The sequence below is a fragment of the Dermacentor silvarum genome, chromosome 1, assembly GCF_013339745.2.
Source record: "Dermacentor silvarum isolate Dsil-2018 chromosome 1, BIME_Dsil_1.4, whole genome shotgun sequence".
In the NCBI taxonomy this organism is placed as follows: domain Eukaryota; kingdom Metazoa; phylum Arthropoda; class Arachnida; order Ixodida; family Ixodidae; genus Dermacentor; species Dermacentor silvarum.
Window position 1 is genome coordinate 142,926,616 of NC_051154.1, and position 17,651 is coordinate 142,944,266.

General features: G+C 44.5%; 1 protein-coding gene across 3 annotated transcripts in view; it reads right to left on the reverse strand.

Moving 5' to 3' along the window:
* The window catches only part of LOC119436165 (solute carrier family 12 member 4), a 394,931-nt gene that overhangs the window by 59,726 nt on the left and 317,554 nt on the right, over nt 1-17,651 (reverse strand). For all 3 annotated transcript variants that reach the window (XM_037702933.2, XM_037702932.2, XM_037702931.2), the window contains 2 exons: nt 4,859-5,005; nt 1,910-1,964 (listed from right to left, as the gene is read on the reverse strand). In XM_037702933.2, the coding sequence (XP_037558861.1) occupies nt 1,910-1,964; nt 4,859-5,005 (202 nt within the window). The remainder of the gene's footprint in view (nt 1-1,909; nt 1,965-4,858; nt 5,006-17,651) is intronic.

Below are 17,651 nucleotides of genomic sequence, written 5' to 3' on the forward strand. Positions count from 1 at the left end.
ACAACAACAGCAACAATAATAATAATATTAATAATAATAAACAAAGCCCCCTACCCATACAACAGAGCTTCAGTGAAGCAACACTAACATAAAGAGGCCTCAGATGCTTCACATAAGTTGCAGAATGTCCCACGTATGAAAGAGAAACAATGCCAAGAATAACTTACTGCAAGATTTCTTTCAAAGCATTTCATACTGGCAGTGTTTCTGAAAATCTGCTGTCATCATTCCTAGCACACTTAAGAATGAGACACATATGGTGCGACACATCTGGAAAGTGGCTGCTCTGGCTGTTCCAACAGCCAGAGCAGCCACTTTTCAGCACTATTGGAACCTGTTGCAAACTTGTTGGATGTGGGTGGTGGTATGAATAGTTCTGTGCTGGGTTGAGAGACAAATCGTACCATGTTGCTTATGTTTAAAAGTCGTGCGACACTACTGTCTCCAGATAGTTTTCTGTCATATCACTCTTCTCTGTAAACTCTTCTCCATGCACATACAGACAATTTACTTCCCTAGTGTGACTTGCTGTAGGTGCTTGATTCACATTTTTTACTGCTCGAATTGCTGTACTCCTGCCATTCATTACACTTGAGTATTCCAGCCAACAATGGCCACTATTATGGGGGACACCAGACAAACCTATTCAAGGGGCCTTAGGAATGAAACCATTCTGAACAGCTACATCTGACGTCAGTGTGTTTGGTGTAACTCTTCGAGAGGAAGGTAGTTATGGACATTGTGGAACGTAAAAAAATTAACCAGCAGCATTTACATTGTTTCTATCGTTACTTGAAATATGCTTAGCTTTAGAGAATGGCTTACATCCAAGTTCTTGAAAAATGCATGTCTGTATATGATACGAGTGGAAAATTGCTGCCTGACCAGGTAGCCTCCCTCAAACTGCGCAAAGATGCATGAAAAGTCGTATGTGGCTTTTCAGTTTTGTCACTCCTGCATTATGACTCTAGCATTCTAAAACCCAGGAATGATGGAAAGTATTTCGAGATGTGTCGTTAAGTGCAAGTAAAGCTGTGAGCAAGACTTCTCATTCTCTGTTGTGCTTAGAAGAGAGTGCATATGACACCAATGTTCATGATCACATGCACACCATGGGTAAGCTTATGTTGAAGATGTATTTCAAGACTATTTTAGCATTTAAAGGCCAAGTGCAACGAAATTTCACTTGAGCTTAATTAGTTAAAGTGGATAGTAGATATGTCACCAAAGAAAGTGTGGCAAAGCTGTAAGGCTAGCAATCACACAGGTTTTAATTAACAGCATTCAGATTGCCACATAACAGATGGCAGGCCTCTCTAGTGGTGTGCTGTGCAGTTACAGGAAATGATGCCAATGCCAGAATCACATAAGATGTGCCTCTCCCCCCACTGGTATCTTATTATTATTATTATTATTATTATTATTATTATTATTATTATTATTATTATTATTATTATTATTATTATTGTCATCATTATTTTGCTTGTAAGGTATGTGAAAATGTCTTGGAAGTTCAACTGCATGCAGCATACACTGTGTGTGGGTGAAGCAGAGAGCAGGCATGTCAGTTTGTGTCAGGCCGAAGTCCATGTACTGCACCACTTTCTGCGAGCTGTAATGGCACTGCTTCTTCCAGTTTTGGTATGAAAAGTGTGAATCCTTGTTAGTTGCTTCTGATGCATTTGTTTAAATTTTGCTTGCAAGATTTTTCCTCAAGCCTTTTCTGTTGCTATGCTATCACTACAACTATATTCGTGCGCTGAAAATTTTTTGCTGCAGTTGACCTTTAATCTGCTATTTTCTGTGTAATAATAATAATAATAATAATAATAATAATAATAATAATAATAATAATAATAATAATAATAATAATAATAATAATAATGATCTGTAATACAGAAAAGCTTACCTGGCACAATTCCATTGGTTGCAATAGCACTCAAAGAAATGCAAGTTGTAAATGTCTGGAAAAAGAAACAAGAAAAAAAGGAATCGCAAGATACAGGAAATGCGTTAAAATGGAGGCACAATAGTCCTGCAGTGCACATACAAGCATGACACAACAGATTTTCATTAAATCAACTTCCCTTAATTCGATTTACACAGACAATTATGTTGTGCATGAAGTTACCGATATATGCAAACAAGTTCCCCGATTTCATTCCTTTTGCACTTCACAGATGATTTGGCACATTTTGAATTTGAGTTTATTTGCAGCAAAAAGCAACAAAGGCAGCTGCCGGTGACCAAGAAAAAAGCTGTTAGGGACAGCTTTTTTTTGCAGCTTATTTATTTCGCAACTCCTGCCTAACAATGCTGGTGTGTGGTGCCGGGTGACAAACTCTCTCCAGGAAGCCACTCCCCTAGCGCACTATGGATATTTTTTACCAAGACGCCCTGTTGTAAATATGTAAATAGTAGTCTCTGTAATCTCTGTATTCGGAGAAAAAGAAAAATGCAAATCCCTTGCTTCACTGCCGGTCTCTGAGTGCTAGCTGGCTTCCTCGATAAGAATTCAGAGCAATACTGCGTCCAGAGCCATAACCACTTTTTTTTTTTTTTCAGCAATCATAAGACTACTGGCCTGATGAGAATGGCAATGATGCGTGACTATGTGGTACTGCGGCCATTATGTTTGCCGCATATGATACGGCAAACGGTACCTCATTATCTAAGCCTTCTTTTTTAAAAATTAAATGCGAAGCGCATTTCTTGGCAAACATTTGCTACTTTGACAGTAAGTATCTATCTATCTATCTATCTATCTATCTATCTATCTATCTATCTATCTATCTATCTATCTATCTATCTATCTATCTATCTATCTATCTATCTATCTATCTATCTATCTATCTATCTATCTATCTATCTATCTATCTATCTATCTATCTATCTATCTATCTATCTATCTATCTATCTATCTATCTATCTATCTATCTATCTATCTATCTATCTATCTATCTATCTATCTATCTATCTATCTATCTATCTATCTATCTATCTATCTATCTATCTATCTATCTATCTATCTATCTATCTAGCCGCCTATGTCTTTGTGCTCTCATGGTCGTTTCGTCAACTTGGTATGTACCAAAATTGGCATACTATGACAAGAGTAAATGACTAACATAAATGACATGTCATCACATGAATGTCATGACATGCATGTCAAGTAGGTCACAAAACAGCCGCCTGCATCTTGGTGCTCTCATGGTCGTTTCGTTAACTTGGTAGGTACCAAAATTGGCATAGTATGACAGGAGTGTGACGAGCATAAGTGACATGACATGCATGTCATTTAGGTCATGACAATGACTCAGCAAAAAAATGAACACTCAAAAACCACTGAAATGGGTTCGGACGTGGGTACCAAGGGAAGGAAACACTAAAGGATGCTGGTAGAAGTCATAGTCATGAGCATGACTCAGCATAAATTACAATGACTCAGCGAAAAAAGATTAACACTCAAAATCTACTGAAATGGGTTCTGACGTGGGCACTAAGTGAAGGAAACACTAAATGATTATGGTAGAAATCATAGTCATGAGCATGACTCAGCAAAAATGACAATGACTCAGCGAAAAAGGATTAACACTTAAAAACCACTTAAATGGGTTCTGACGTGGGTACTAAGTGAAGGAAACACTAAAAGGACGACGCTAGAATTCATAGTCATGAGCACGACCCAGCAAAAATGACAGTGACTCAGCAAAAAAAGCTTAACACTCCACAACCACTGAAGTGGGTTCTGACGTGGGTTATAAGTGAAGGGCACACTAAAGGATGGTGGTAGAAGTCATAGCCATGAGCATGACTCAGCAAAAATGACATTGACTCAGGCAAAAAAGATTAACACTCAAAAACAACCAAAATGGGTTCGGACGTGGGTACTAAGTGAAGGAAACACTAAAGGATGGTGGTAGAAGCCATAGTCATGACCATGACCCAGCAAAAATGACAATTACACAGCGAAAAAAGATTTGCACTCAAAAACCAATGGAATGGGTTCGGATGTGATACTAAGTGAAGGAAAAGGCTAAAGGTCAATGGGTGAAGTCATAATTCATGAGCATGGCTAAGGCTTTTGCCCTAAGATCTCCTAGGCGTTGCTAAAGGGAATTCTGAGGACTCATGACCTGAATGTCATGGCATGCCTGTCATGTAGGTCATGAAAAAGCCGCCTACGTCTTGGTGCTCTCATGGTGGTTTCGTTAACTTAGTAGGCACACTGCTTCGCATAAAATCGATTCCCACAGGGCGTGTGATCTGCCAGCTTTTTTTTTTTTCTTAAAGAAAGGCTGCAACAGCGTTCCCAACGGCTTTTGTATTGCTTGCTGCGCATCTCGGACGCCTGTTGTAGGATACCCAAATGCGAGCGTATCTCGGTTTGCCTGCCGAGACGCACATGCCATAACGAAACCGCGCACATTGACGACCCTGAACAAACTACATTTCGTCACGCGTCAGCGTTGCCAGACTACTGTATGGCTCAACTGCGACTTCAAAATTTGAAATACAAATTTTCTAGTGCACCATATGCGCTGAAATCTTGCCAGCTTGCTGTGAGACGCGTACGGTTTAATATGCAATGCATAATTTAAGCTTAAAAGCAACGTGGCTATCTGTTACATTAACTTTTTGCTTTTTTTTTTTTAATTCCTCTACGTGTAGAATCTTCATGCTTTTCCGCTCATCGAACGAAGATGCGTCTAATACGGCAAGCGGGCTTCGCCGCATAGAGACAAACAATGCTACTGAGCCAACTTACCACTAATTGAGGGAACACGAGGAAGACAGAAAGGGAGGACAAATCGCTAAGTGCACAGAGAGTCTCGATCAGAGGCGGCAACATACTTACCACACAACAGCACATAAAGACGGTGAGGAAGGCGACAGGGACGCCGGCTGTGCCGACTATCCAGACGAGACGGATGAAGAAGATGACACCGAAGATGTTTTGGATACAAGGGAAGTAAACACCCGCCAACGTCCCAAGATTGGCTTTCTGTAATAGAAAAAAATATATATATGCAGGTCCAACGCACATCTTGTGATCAATGTGAAGCGGTTAATGTGACACACGCGGCGGTCATCTCAAGGAACTAGTTGGCGTTGGTACGATAAAGGAACACATGCGATTGTGGCCTAATGTTTACAGCATTGGACACGTAATTAATTTTTTTATGTATGAGCTATTCGGCAAGACAGCAGCAACACCCAGCAGCCACGGTCAGGAAAGTCTGGGAGGATTCGCTTTAAAATGGCATACAAAAAACAGTCGCAGTTTCGCCCGAAAGGCGTTCCGGTCTAGTACGGCAGAGCCCACTATCGCAAGAGAGCTGTCCGCACGAAATCTCGGAGCTTTGTACGAAGGTGAACTCACTGTTAATTCACGTCGTACATCTAAGCGGACCCTGCAAAACTCTGAATGTGGTAAATGAACCACATTAAACATAATGCTGTTGTGAACACGCGAGTCATATGCTAGTCACTTGCACTCATTAGGGAGCGCACAATATAACGCTCAAGCATTCCTGTGGCTCCTTCGAAATCCTCGCCATCCGTCAGTGAACTTTGTGATCGCACCAGGATAAACTATTTGGCAAAAAAAAGAGAGAAAAAGTCACCAGTACTATCACTCTTCCAATTAGTTAGCGCCATCAAACTTATAAAAGGGCATTGCCTCGAAAATTGTGTAATTCCTAAAGCTTCGTTGACCGGTGGGGCTAGATCGAGAGCCGCAAGACGCCGAGCCCCGACAAGGATGCTTAGAGAGCATCGGGATAGCCGCTTGGGCCTTCCGCGAAAGTGTGACGACATTTCACATGACAATGCAGAGACGCGCGCCTGCATTATAGTGCTTGTTGAGGCACATGATCCGACATTGCACACGTTACCACGTTCGAGCGCTTCACTATACCAGCCATGTAAGAAACGTGCAGTTATCCATTCCTCTGAAGCAGGACATCTGCGCCTCGATTAGCTATGAAAGGTGCAAATGCTCTACTAAAGCATGATTTCGAAAGCTACTTCCTCCATTTGTTATGCATTGCGATGCTGCTGCCAGCTCGAAAAATTCAGTGCTGTCTCTGAGTTTGTGCTTCCTTGCGAAAGCACATATACAACATACCGGCTGTTTCACGTAGCTAGAAACCCCTTAGAAATAGACCGGTACAGCTTAGACGAATGAGCAGTCGGCTGTAGTACCCAATAAGACTTGTTTACGAGTGCGATAGTTAGCTAATAACTTAAGTTTATTTACGCAATATTTTAAATATTGATTTTAGGGCACAAGTCATATCTGAAAAGTTGTAGAGCGTACTCAGAAACACCCAATGAAGTTGTTTTCATTACGTTATTTTTAACGTGGTTCTGAAAAAAAAAAAAGAGGCCCGCGAAGCATTAAAAAAAGTTATGTAACTGCACTCTGCGTTCTGTCGACAGTATAAACTTGCAAACATTCGCTTAATCACACTCGATAAGCGCGGACACTCGCTGTCAAAACGCTGGCGTGAGGAAGCGCGGCAGCTGCAGCGAGCGAAGTGATCTTCTTGCTGTCTATCGCTTCAACGCAATCAAACTGAGCGGCGAGAACACAGCACGCACAGAGGTATGAGCCGTCGAAACGCCTAGACTCTGCCCTCAAGGCAGATCGCGTTCAAGATATGGCGCGCGCAGCCGCGGAATACGCAGTTGCTGCCGGAGTACTTCCCTCCTTTACCCCCGAAACCTAGCGCGCGACGAAAGACGGTGCGCTTCCTTCCCGCTTTCCTCCGTCGCGCGCGAGACTGAAACACGATCGTCGGCTCCACTCGCACGCTTTCACTCGCACATAAATCATACGGTGCGCGGCGACGGTATTATCCCCCTTGGACTTTATACGGAACATCACGGCGACGCTGGCACCGACGGCAAAATGCACCATGAGTGTCCATATAATTGCTATCGCAATAAAAACAAAAAGCTCCCGATTAAAAAAAATGAGGTCTCAAGATTGCGCTTTGCCTAAACTAAAGAAGCTTTGATGCACCCATATGGCTAACTAACATGCTTTTCGGTACGTCTTTAGACGTAGCAACAAATTAAGGCGCATATATCCCCTTTGGATAAAATGGGGACGAGGCATCGAATTTAACGAAAGCCTCTTGAGGAATTTTACCAGGGCAGTTTACTAGCTATTTACGTCACTAAAAGGTCACTGAAGAAGTCGCTAAGATTCTAAAAAAGCAATGTTGTCGTTAAGGCGACTAAGAACTCGCTAAATTTATACTTTCCGACTAAGTTACCACCACTGTTTCACTAAGGGGAAACGATTGTATTGTACTAGATAAAACGATACCACTGCGCAAGTTCTTCGTGCATGCACTCGCAACGCACTTTCTGCGGCGAGTTTTTTGCTCGTTCGACATTCCGAAGCCGATTTCCCAAGTCCTGTAGAGGGGCGCCCGACACTTTATGGATTACAGTGCCTAATGCACTGTGCCTGATGCTCTGCCTTTCTCGTGCGGTGAGCGCATCTGAAGCCTTGAGCTCCGAGAGGCATCACTCTTATACCGCGCAGCAGCAGCAGTGCGCTTAGCCGCGTGGCACACGTCAGCAAGAGCCCTGTCGCGGCGTACTGCGTTGTGTTGTATGGACCCACTAGTCGACATCGCTTGCGAGGGGCGCAGGATTTAGGGGATTGCCGAGGCTATATACGAGCGGATGGCACTAGCGCGCGCCGCGCTCCATTCCCGCGCGGTTGCCCATTTTGTTTTCTGGGGCAACTCGCTCCCGAGAGCCGAACGACAATGCGAGAATCTCGCCTCGGCACGCGCGCTCTTATCAGCTCCTGCGGCCGGTGTTCGGAGATATCACGTTGCGCGCGCCGGCGAAAAGAAGCCGCCGCTTGGGACTGAGAGAAACGCACGATGCCTTCTCCGCAACGAACACAGATACCAAGCCACCTCCACGTCTGCTGAGCTGGACGATCACGCACGCACTTTCCCGCTCGCCCGCGAGAATTTTGGCTGTACTAGCGGGAGAAAAAAAAAAATCACGCAGGAACTCCAATGGAGTTGTCTAAGTATGCGTAAGCATTGTGCCACTTGTTCATCTCCACGCAGCCCGGTGTAATTATTAATCTTACGAAACTCGATCCGACCAGTATGAACACTTATAAACCCTTACCGGCCGTCATCAACCTTCCCGGACAAGATCCGACCCTTAACAACCCTTATCGGTTGTTATCAACTTTGTCGGACTCAGCCCTTATCGGTCCTTATCAACCTCATCAGAATTGCTGTGATCATTATAAGCCCTTATCGCTCTTTAGCACCTTATCCATCCGCGTCGAACCATTATCAACCGTGATGAGACCCATATAACCCCTCATCACTCCTTATCAACCTATTGACAGCTTATCAGACAGTGTTACGCGACGCGAAGCGCATGAGCCCTCAGAGATAGGTGGCATTTCCGTCGGTGAAGGAATGTCCCAACGGAAGGCGCATCCCACGACCACCGAAACGTATCGGGAATGTGTGGCGTGATTGACATTAAATTTTCGCAAAGTCGGAATTTTCCTTATCTCTACAATGCTGCAAGTCGGCTCTACATGTGGTCCTAGAGATGGTTTTTATTCACCATCACCAAATATTTCAACAAAGCCTTCATAGAAACTGAACTGTTCTCCTTTGACATTTGTTTTGTACCGCCGTTAAAACACTTTCATATGGTTCAGATATATTCACCATCAGCAAGCGTGGGTGTTTAGCTCAGGGTATTTATTACGAATACGAGCTCAGGGTATTTATTACGAATACGTAAGATATTTCCATAGCGGCCAAAACACGTCTACAAGCACAAAACAAACACTTCACAGTACAATTATTACAGTAAGAGTTCTCTAAAAGGGAGGCAAAACGATACACTTCATCGACAACGGATACCAGTCTGGTTGGGAGTCTCTCTGATCATAAAAGTCTTTCAGCTGTGAAATCATCCGAATGAAATGTGACTTCGAAGATACAATTGGTTCTGCATTCCGGTCTAGCATGCGAGTTTTCCATAAACTGTGCAACGCCATAAGCAGGAGCATATCAAAAGGCACATCGTCACATTGAGGTGGTATCAGATATCGTATTGTATAAGCATTTATATCAAGATCCTTCTTTAAAGTCCATGAAAAAAAAAAGTGGGTGTTTAGCTCACTGGGTAATGATCATGGCCAGCCACTTCGGTAACCGGAATCGCATAAAGCGAGTTTCGCGAGACCGTGCTTTTTAGCAGGCTTCCGCAAGCGCGCTATCGCAGAGCGATAATTGCGAAAGAGTAGGCACTAAACTAGGAAAACACATTTCTACCAGTCGAGACTAATAATATAATTGGCTCACGAACGAGTTGGGAGAAGGAAGGGTTATCTGCCACTATCGGGAAAATAAATCGGAGGACAGAAGCATGAAGAGAGAGAGAGAGAGATAATTGAATTGAATTCTGGGGTATTACGTGCCAAAACCATGAGTTGATTATGAGGCACGCCGTAATGTGGGACTCCGGATTAATTTTGACCACCAGGGCATCTTTAACGTGCCCCCAATGCACGGTACACAAGCATTTTTGCATTTCGCCCCCATCGAAATGCGGCCGCCGCGGTCGGGATTTGATCCTGCGACCTCGTGCTTAGCACGCAAGAGCATAGCCGCTAAGCCACCGCGGCGGGTAAGAGAGAAAGAGCTAAAAAAAAAAAAAAAAAAAAAAAAAAAAGAAAATGAGGCTGTGAAACATTGCAATTGAACGAACCGCGACCCCGCGGGGAATGTCTTCACCGGTCTTCTTTCTGGGGTTTTACGTGCCAAAATCAGTTCTGATTATGAGGCACGCCGTAGTGGAGGGCTCCGGATTAATTTTGACCACCTGGGTATCCACCGGTCTGATACGACGCTGCAGGACATGAGGCGGTCGGCTTGTGCGCAGAACTGTTCAGTTTTGAACGAAATTTGCTCAGATAGCAATTAAGTTTCGAGCGTCAAACTCTGTCTCGTAGACGATGGCGAGCTCGGGGCACCGCTGGTAGGCAGAAATGAGAACTCATGCATAGTATATCCCTATAGGAGATGTAGTCCGAAGAAAAGTGCATACACCCCAAATGTAGCGCCGAGAAGAGCAGAGTATACAGTTTTCCGCGCGCGAAGGCAGCTAACGTCTATGCCGAAAGGACCCTTTTCAGCAAAAGCAGGACTTCGCCCACCGGTGAATATCAATGCTGTCTAGAGCTCGTGCCGATGGTTCGTTGTCATGCTAACGAGGCCAAGAAAGGGTCGCTCATCTCCTATTCCAAGGCCGACAACGCGTGCATACGGGCCGGCCGAGAGCGACAACGTGTAGCGCCAGCACAAAGCAACCCACGGCGGCCATCTTAATGGAGAATGCCCGCTTTCTGCATACGGTTTTCTCCGTAACGATAACAGTAACACCGCCCTCTATATCCGATGCCTTCCAGCATTTTCTAAACAGTCCCTCGGGGACGAAACCTCTCAGCTCCTTGCGTCGTGCCTAGCGAAGCGCTCTACACCGGCCTCCGCGCATGCGCTGCACGCGAAGTGATTTCAGTGCTCGGGGCAGATTCGCATTCCAGAATGGTTGTGCTCCCAGCGGTGGAACAGTCAAGGCACTTCTTGTAGCAGATTTTGGAGCCAAAAAAAAAAAAAAAATCCTTTTGTAGCAGACATTTTGGCTTATGTAGCAGATAATTTTGGATAAGTGAATGACACAAAACACGAGAACGCTAACTCCGCAACTCTTTAAATCATATTACAAAGCTATCGATACACAAAAAATGCACAAATTTACATTTAGAAGAAATCACAAAATAATTAAGGACACCATGTCTTGCGCTACAAGGCAAATGCAAAATGATAATTAAATGCACAGAAGGAATTTCAAGCTGCATGCAGCATTAGTATATAGTTTTACTTCTTATTTTGGAATGACTTCCAGGCTTGCAAGAGCTTCGAGACTCAACTGGCCCTCCTTCAGCAGTGTCTCACCGCTGCGGACATCGGAGAAGCATTTGCTTCGTATACCTTTAGAAATTAGGAGTTCAGCATATTTTTTGCAGATTTGATTTCATCATGGAAAATCTCTTGGTTAATTTTTTTTCCAGGGATATCAAGATCCATCTAGTTTCATTCCAGTTTCGCGTCACTTCTGATGCCTCCCCAACTAGTAAGTGCTGCTGTTGCTTGCCAGCAACTTTTACTGCTCTGAGAATTATTTTGGCTGAGTGGAACCGCCGCGCTTAAAATACCGCTAACAATGCACCCAGCTTTAATGTACTCGCAAATCAACACGCGGAGAAAAATTAATTACCGGAAATATTTATTTGCCACCATACTTAGGCTACAAAGTAGCGGATGTGCAAGCTCTGGCGTCGTTCTCATAATCATGACCACCAGACCTCCAGCCTGAGTCTTTGGAGCGGACACGGAACAATTATTGAAAAACTGAGGTTTTCGTAGCAGCATGTAGCAAGATTTGCTCTTCGTAGCTGTTTGGAGCAATTGTAGCATCAGTTCCACCACTGACGCTCAAGACACTGCCACCTCTCATGCTACAGCGGCAGTACAGAGAAATGAGAATCCAGGGCTCAAGACGGTGTCGTGTGCGAAATTGTCGCGAAAGGTTTTGCTTCAACAGTGCTCCCTCGGCATCACGCTTGCATCGTGCTGCCATGGTGAGATTGCAAGGAACACTACTGCAAGGGGTAGAAAGAAGTTTATTACAAGGCCAGCTCTTCCTAGCGCGCGAGCTCGTACTTGCACGGTGAGACTCGACCGAATTCAATTCTCGTCTTGGTTCCCTGGATTGATCCCCATCTGCAGCTGCTGTCTGCCAGCTGGCTCGCCACAGGCTGAGTAACTTGTGGCGACCATGAGCTTGAATAAGCTCGAGGTGGCTACGGCTGTGGCTACGGGGAAGCTATACCACGCATCTCGTTTAGCGCTGCCCTCGGTTCAGAATACAAATGCGAGCGCCAGAGCACGCACTAGACACAGTGGACAACCAAGTGTCCGTCGTCGGCCTAGAGGATTCTGGAACACACGGTTCAGGCTGAGATTCATGCTAACATATTTAAACACGCTGTTGCGCGTTTAGAAGACAACTGGACTGCGTGACCCGGTTGCTGTGATGTTCCTCGCGTACTTGCGCACATTCTTTATTTCTTCCCATCATTTTCCGACAACCTTTGTTTGTCCGTTTGCCCAAGTTTTTCATGCACAGTGTATAGCTAAACCAAATCTACTCTGATTAACCACTCCCATATCGCGCGGGGATTTCCATCAGTTTAATAACTGGAATCCTGGGTCCATTATAAACAACAAAAACTGAAAGTTACAAAAGACTCGGGGCCTTTTCATAGAGTCGTTTCTAACTTCCTTTTTTATTGTTCCTAATTTATATTATTGACCTTCACAATTGCCTCAACTCTCTCCGCGCGATAATAATTGAAAATGATTATTCCCTTCCTCAAACTGATAGTAAATCTCGCAAGTGTTGTTCTTTCTTTGACACCATTGTACGTCTCCAGGTATTACATCTCAATCCAAACCTACGCACCTCAAAACATGTTCAGGGACAACATATATAGAATCCATTGAAAACCGCTCAGAGCGTTTAATCCTAGTCAACCCTCTCACGGCAAGCGTAACATTAATCACGCGTGCTCTACAAATTGCAAGGCTACGCAATACGAAAAATAATTTCCCGTACTAATCCTTTTTAAGCGGCTTTCTACACCATCAAGCTGTTCATATAAATTGATCTCGCAACCATCGCATACTTGGTCGACGTACCGCGTTGGCCATCCAAACAAACAAAATGGCTCTTTTTGTCTGTCACAGTAATCTGTTTCTATTTATTTATTTTTGCCGGTGACATATGCAGGTAAGAGAATCAGGCTCCCCTTCTATTGCTGTCACAGAAGACAAGTCTGCCATCACGAACTGCTCTTTGACGTAGCTGCACCTCCATTTTCATGCTGATTAGCTACAATATAGTGTACCCGCCACCTCTGTAACGCCGTCCGGGCGTTGAGTATAAAGTAGACGTCCGTTAAGACGAAACCGGTTAAACCGAATTTTCTCATATTCGTTGTCCCAGAGCTTCGAGTTGTCTAATAATTCGCCCTCGCTCTGCGATGTGGTTAGCTCAGATGGTAGAGCGACCGCCTCGGTGAAGTGTCGGTCCCGCGTACGACTCCCGGAACAGGACAAATTTTTGTTTTCAACTGCCAAGTTTTCTTTCTTTGTAGCTTCGAAGGTGGATGACAATATTTCGCAATGAACAATGTGTGAACATTGCGTTGGTTTGCCGTAAACCTAATGCGAAAGAAATCCGCTTAACACAAACTGCTAATTCTATACACCGAACTTCGGAAGCCGCCACTGACGCCTGCTATTCGGCCCAGCGAGCCGTCCGGACAGGCAGACCTGAAGGAGGCGCCTCTCCTAGCTACACACAAAGGAAACGGTGTTTCTGTGGACATACACAGCTGCACCAGCGGCGACCACGACGTGGGAACCTGCAGGGCTGATAATCAGGCGACTGAGACAGCTGACGAGACAAGAACCACCTTTACACATGACGCAGCTGATTGCCCTGAACATTTTACTTGTATTCTTTTTTCTTAGCAACATGAAGGCAGTGAATAAATTTTGAGCAAGTAATACGAAATACCAGCTTTTGGGAGAGTGCACAATTTTTGCTCAGGTCGGGCAAGCAACGGTTACTCAACAACTTAAGAATTATATAAATTAAATTCTTGGGTTTTACGCGCCAAAACCACGATCTAATAATGAGGTACGCCGTAGTGGGGGATTCCGGATAAATTTTGACCACCCTTGAATGTGCACTCAAATCTAAGTAGATGAGCGTTTTTGCACTTCGCCCTCATCGGAACGCGGCCGGGACTGAACCCGCGACCTCGAGCTCAGTAGCGCAACGCCACTGGGCTGCCGCCGCGGCGGGTATCTCAATAACTTAAGTGCACAATCAGTTATTATCAGTTATCAGTCAGTTGTTAGTCAGTTATCAGTCAGTTATTAAGTAAGAGTGCACAATCACATTATCATGCAATTATCCGATAGTAAACGCCTTTCTTTTTTTTCTTTCTTTCTTTACGTCTGCCTTTGAGCTTTATTGCTGTTTCATAAATTATTTTGCATCGTGGATATTTGGCGCAACAGGAATAACAAATTATGAGTTCTGTGGATCACCATCCTTAGAGTTCGTTTTAACAGGTGTCTACTAGCTGTAGTTTAGTAAACAATAAAATAAATATTTAGCAAAGGCGCTAACAAGTTTGTTATAACAACTTCATAGATAAACGTCTGCGAACAAGTAGTGCTTTAAAGAAAAGAACAGATAAAGAAGGACTTATCCGTGCTTTCACAGCGCGCGAAAAAGGATTTATACACTGGAAAACAGCACAGCCGTCAGACAAGAATGATTCAGTCAGCGATAGTTTACGAAAGGAAATCCCACCATTAAAACAACGGGCACTCCACACCATACGACAAACAAGATAGAAAACGCATACTTGGAAATCAATTTCACAATGCTGTAGAATACAAGGCTCTCCAGGAGACCCAAGGAGCGCGTTCAGCGCCATCGTCGCTTTCGGAAGTGGAATTCCGGCTATAGGCGCATTCGAATCGTCAGCACTCCGATGTGCACTATAGCCACGGGACTTTCGGCACAACCGAGCATTTGTGCATTCTCTTTGCAGGGCTACACATGGGCCACATCACAGTTGCGAGTGTTTCCGAAAACGATGGCGCGCCCCTTTAAAGAGAGACTCGATGCTTTACGGCCGGTTGAAAGCTTTCCTTCTTTTCTCGCCATGCAGCGTTTTCGGCGTGAGGGATTTCAGGCGTCCAAATCACTAGCGGCTTGAACGGGGTAAGTGCTCATCGGCAGGGGCTCCACGGATGACGACGCGCTTTCTTTTCGATAACGTACGAATTTCTCTGTAACACGGTCAAAGCTCGCGTCGTTTGGAACGAATGCCCTGCGTAATACAATTCCAACTCCTGACGTTTATTATCTCACGAGAACGAGAAAAATATGGATGCCAAAGACCAAGATATGCCAGAATACCATCGCTAACAATACAAAACTGCAAACATGACAAAAGTTTGATGTCGAAAGACCACTTGTCACGAACGATAGTCACTTACGCATGAATTCTAGCTTGCTGGACGGCTCGTGTTCCGGCACAACTATATGGATCGATAGACACGCCATGTGCATTAGGACGAATTGTGGCATGCAGGGCACTTACCGATCGCATCGCAAAGTTATTCAATTCAGACCAGGATTTGCTTGCAGCGTTGTTAAACAAGACTAAAAACGACCAGCTTTAATCCGATTATCACCGCGTCTAGACGAAAAACTCACTCGCAAACGGGCATAATCTTGTTAGATGCTCCAGACACGACTGTCGGCGGAAAACGGAAAGGAGAGGATTAAATTATTTGGAAGTTTCCAGAGAACAAGTATTTTAATCAGTATTTTTATTCAGATCGAATTTAGCTATCCTTGATCGAGGAATAGCGCGTTTTTTTTTTCAACATACTCTTCGTCGAAGTATAGCGGAAATTGAGCGTGATGGCACATGGTTCACATTTAAAACAGTCAAAATAGCTGGATGCTCAGGAGAGCGACACGCGAGACGGCGCCGCTCACGCCTTCTGTCCATCTCAGCGTTCGCGATTCGCCATGTGTTGAAACCACTCTTTACACATATTCTGCTCCAGTGATGCAACTAGTCCATGCCCTTTTGGAGCAGCTTTTGGAGCGGCCAAAAACACATTTTCGAACAGTAAAATTGACTTTCAGGGCAGGTTTACGAAAGCGGTTGGAAGCTACATTACACGGAGCTTTTACAGTGGACAAGCCATGTGAAAGCAGTGAGTGGTCGTTGGTTCATAAACGCAATCCAAACACTAAAAATGGCCTTACTATGGACTGCGACGAAGTGGTGTTGTCCTAAGATGTGCTTCAAAGCACTTCAGTGGCTCAGAAAAGCAAGGAAGCACTTGGACGTGCTACGTGCAGACTTGGGAGGCGTTTTGAGGACCTTCAGTGTGATCTCGCCGCTATAAATCTATCCTTTAAGATGCAGCACTCTCTGAGAAAAAGTATGTTGATAATACAGCAGAGCCTAATGTAATAGGCGCATTCTCCTTCTTTACCTCCCTAAATGGAATTGGCGATTCCTTATTTATTTTTTTCGTTGTCGCAACGCCGTTACCTCCATATTATACAAGTCCTCTAAAGTTAAAGTATCGATTAATTTGATAAAACTAATGTTATCTACGCAAATCGTACGTTGCTTGCATTAGCAGTTTATGTACTTTTGGCAGAAACAGTTTTTGTGAACAAGTAGAACCGGCAAACATTCTTTTTTGTTAATTTCACGATTTATAGTGATATGTTTACATTCAAAGCTTCAGTGATCAATTCGAAGACAACTTCATTTTGTGTGGATCTTCAAGATCACCTCCATTCCGAGATATTCAACATCAAATTTGACACTCAATAGGATAATTTCGCATTCTAGGCGGGAGTCTATAGACGCTTCCCACAACGCAGCGCACAATGAACTTTATCAGCGAGTACAGAGAATGCGAAACAACGGAAAATTATAAGTGCGTGGAGCTCCATACCAGCCGGGAGTCGCTAACTGCGGCAGCGACAAGCGCTATAGCAGCGCGCGGCACAGCAACATACGCGCTCATAAAGCTATATAGTCCATTATGGAAAGCTTCTGCGCACGGCAACAAAGTATGAACCCCACGTAAGCGATCTTTCGTGCGACGGCGACAAGCGACGCGATGGAAATGTCTGTCGCGTCCACTCGTCGCCTACAAGTCGACCTCCACGAGAGAGTATGAATGAATTAATTCTGGGGTTTTACGTGCCAAACCACGATTTGATTACGAGACACGCCGTAGTGGGGGACTCCGGATTAATTTTGACCGTCAGGGGATCTTTAACGTGCCCCCAATGTACGGACGCGAGAGACGACTTTGAGCGACATCTTACCGCGGTGTTGCCGGTATGAGGGCATGCAGCTAGTATACGCGCGCCGAAACTGCCGTGACGAACGCTTTATAATTTAAATTATTTGTTTTGCTGTGAGGAGCAGCATAAAATATTTCTGACGGTCTTGCAGTAGCTTTATTTATCCTTGCACGCATAAAAATTCGGTCGTTTGCTCGTTCCGTGCGACATCCGGTAGCACTTGACTGATGTACATCCTGTTCCGACATCGTTCCGGCTTCGCGCTATTGGTCAGTCGCTCATAGCACTTCCGGGCGACGAATTCTACATTTTCAGAACGGAGCGATCGAGCGACAAGAACGCGCGATCTGTTCGTGCGACGGCCCGTTTTGTCACTCGAAACCGTCGCGTACAAAATCGCTCTCATTGGGTTTAGGCTTTAATTGTTCGTGGCTGTAACACACCCCGCGTGGGCGCGCACCGCGACCGACTACGCTTTTAGCTATAGGATAGGAAGTTAAGTTTGTTCGCACTGATTCGCAAAGCCTCTTGTCCGAAGCCTCTTGTGTGTCATATGTCTCTCCTAGATGCGTAAAGAAAAAAAA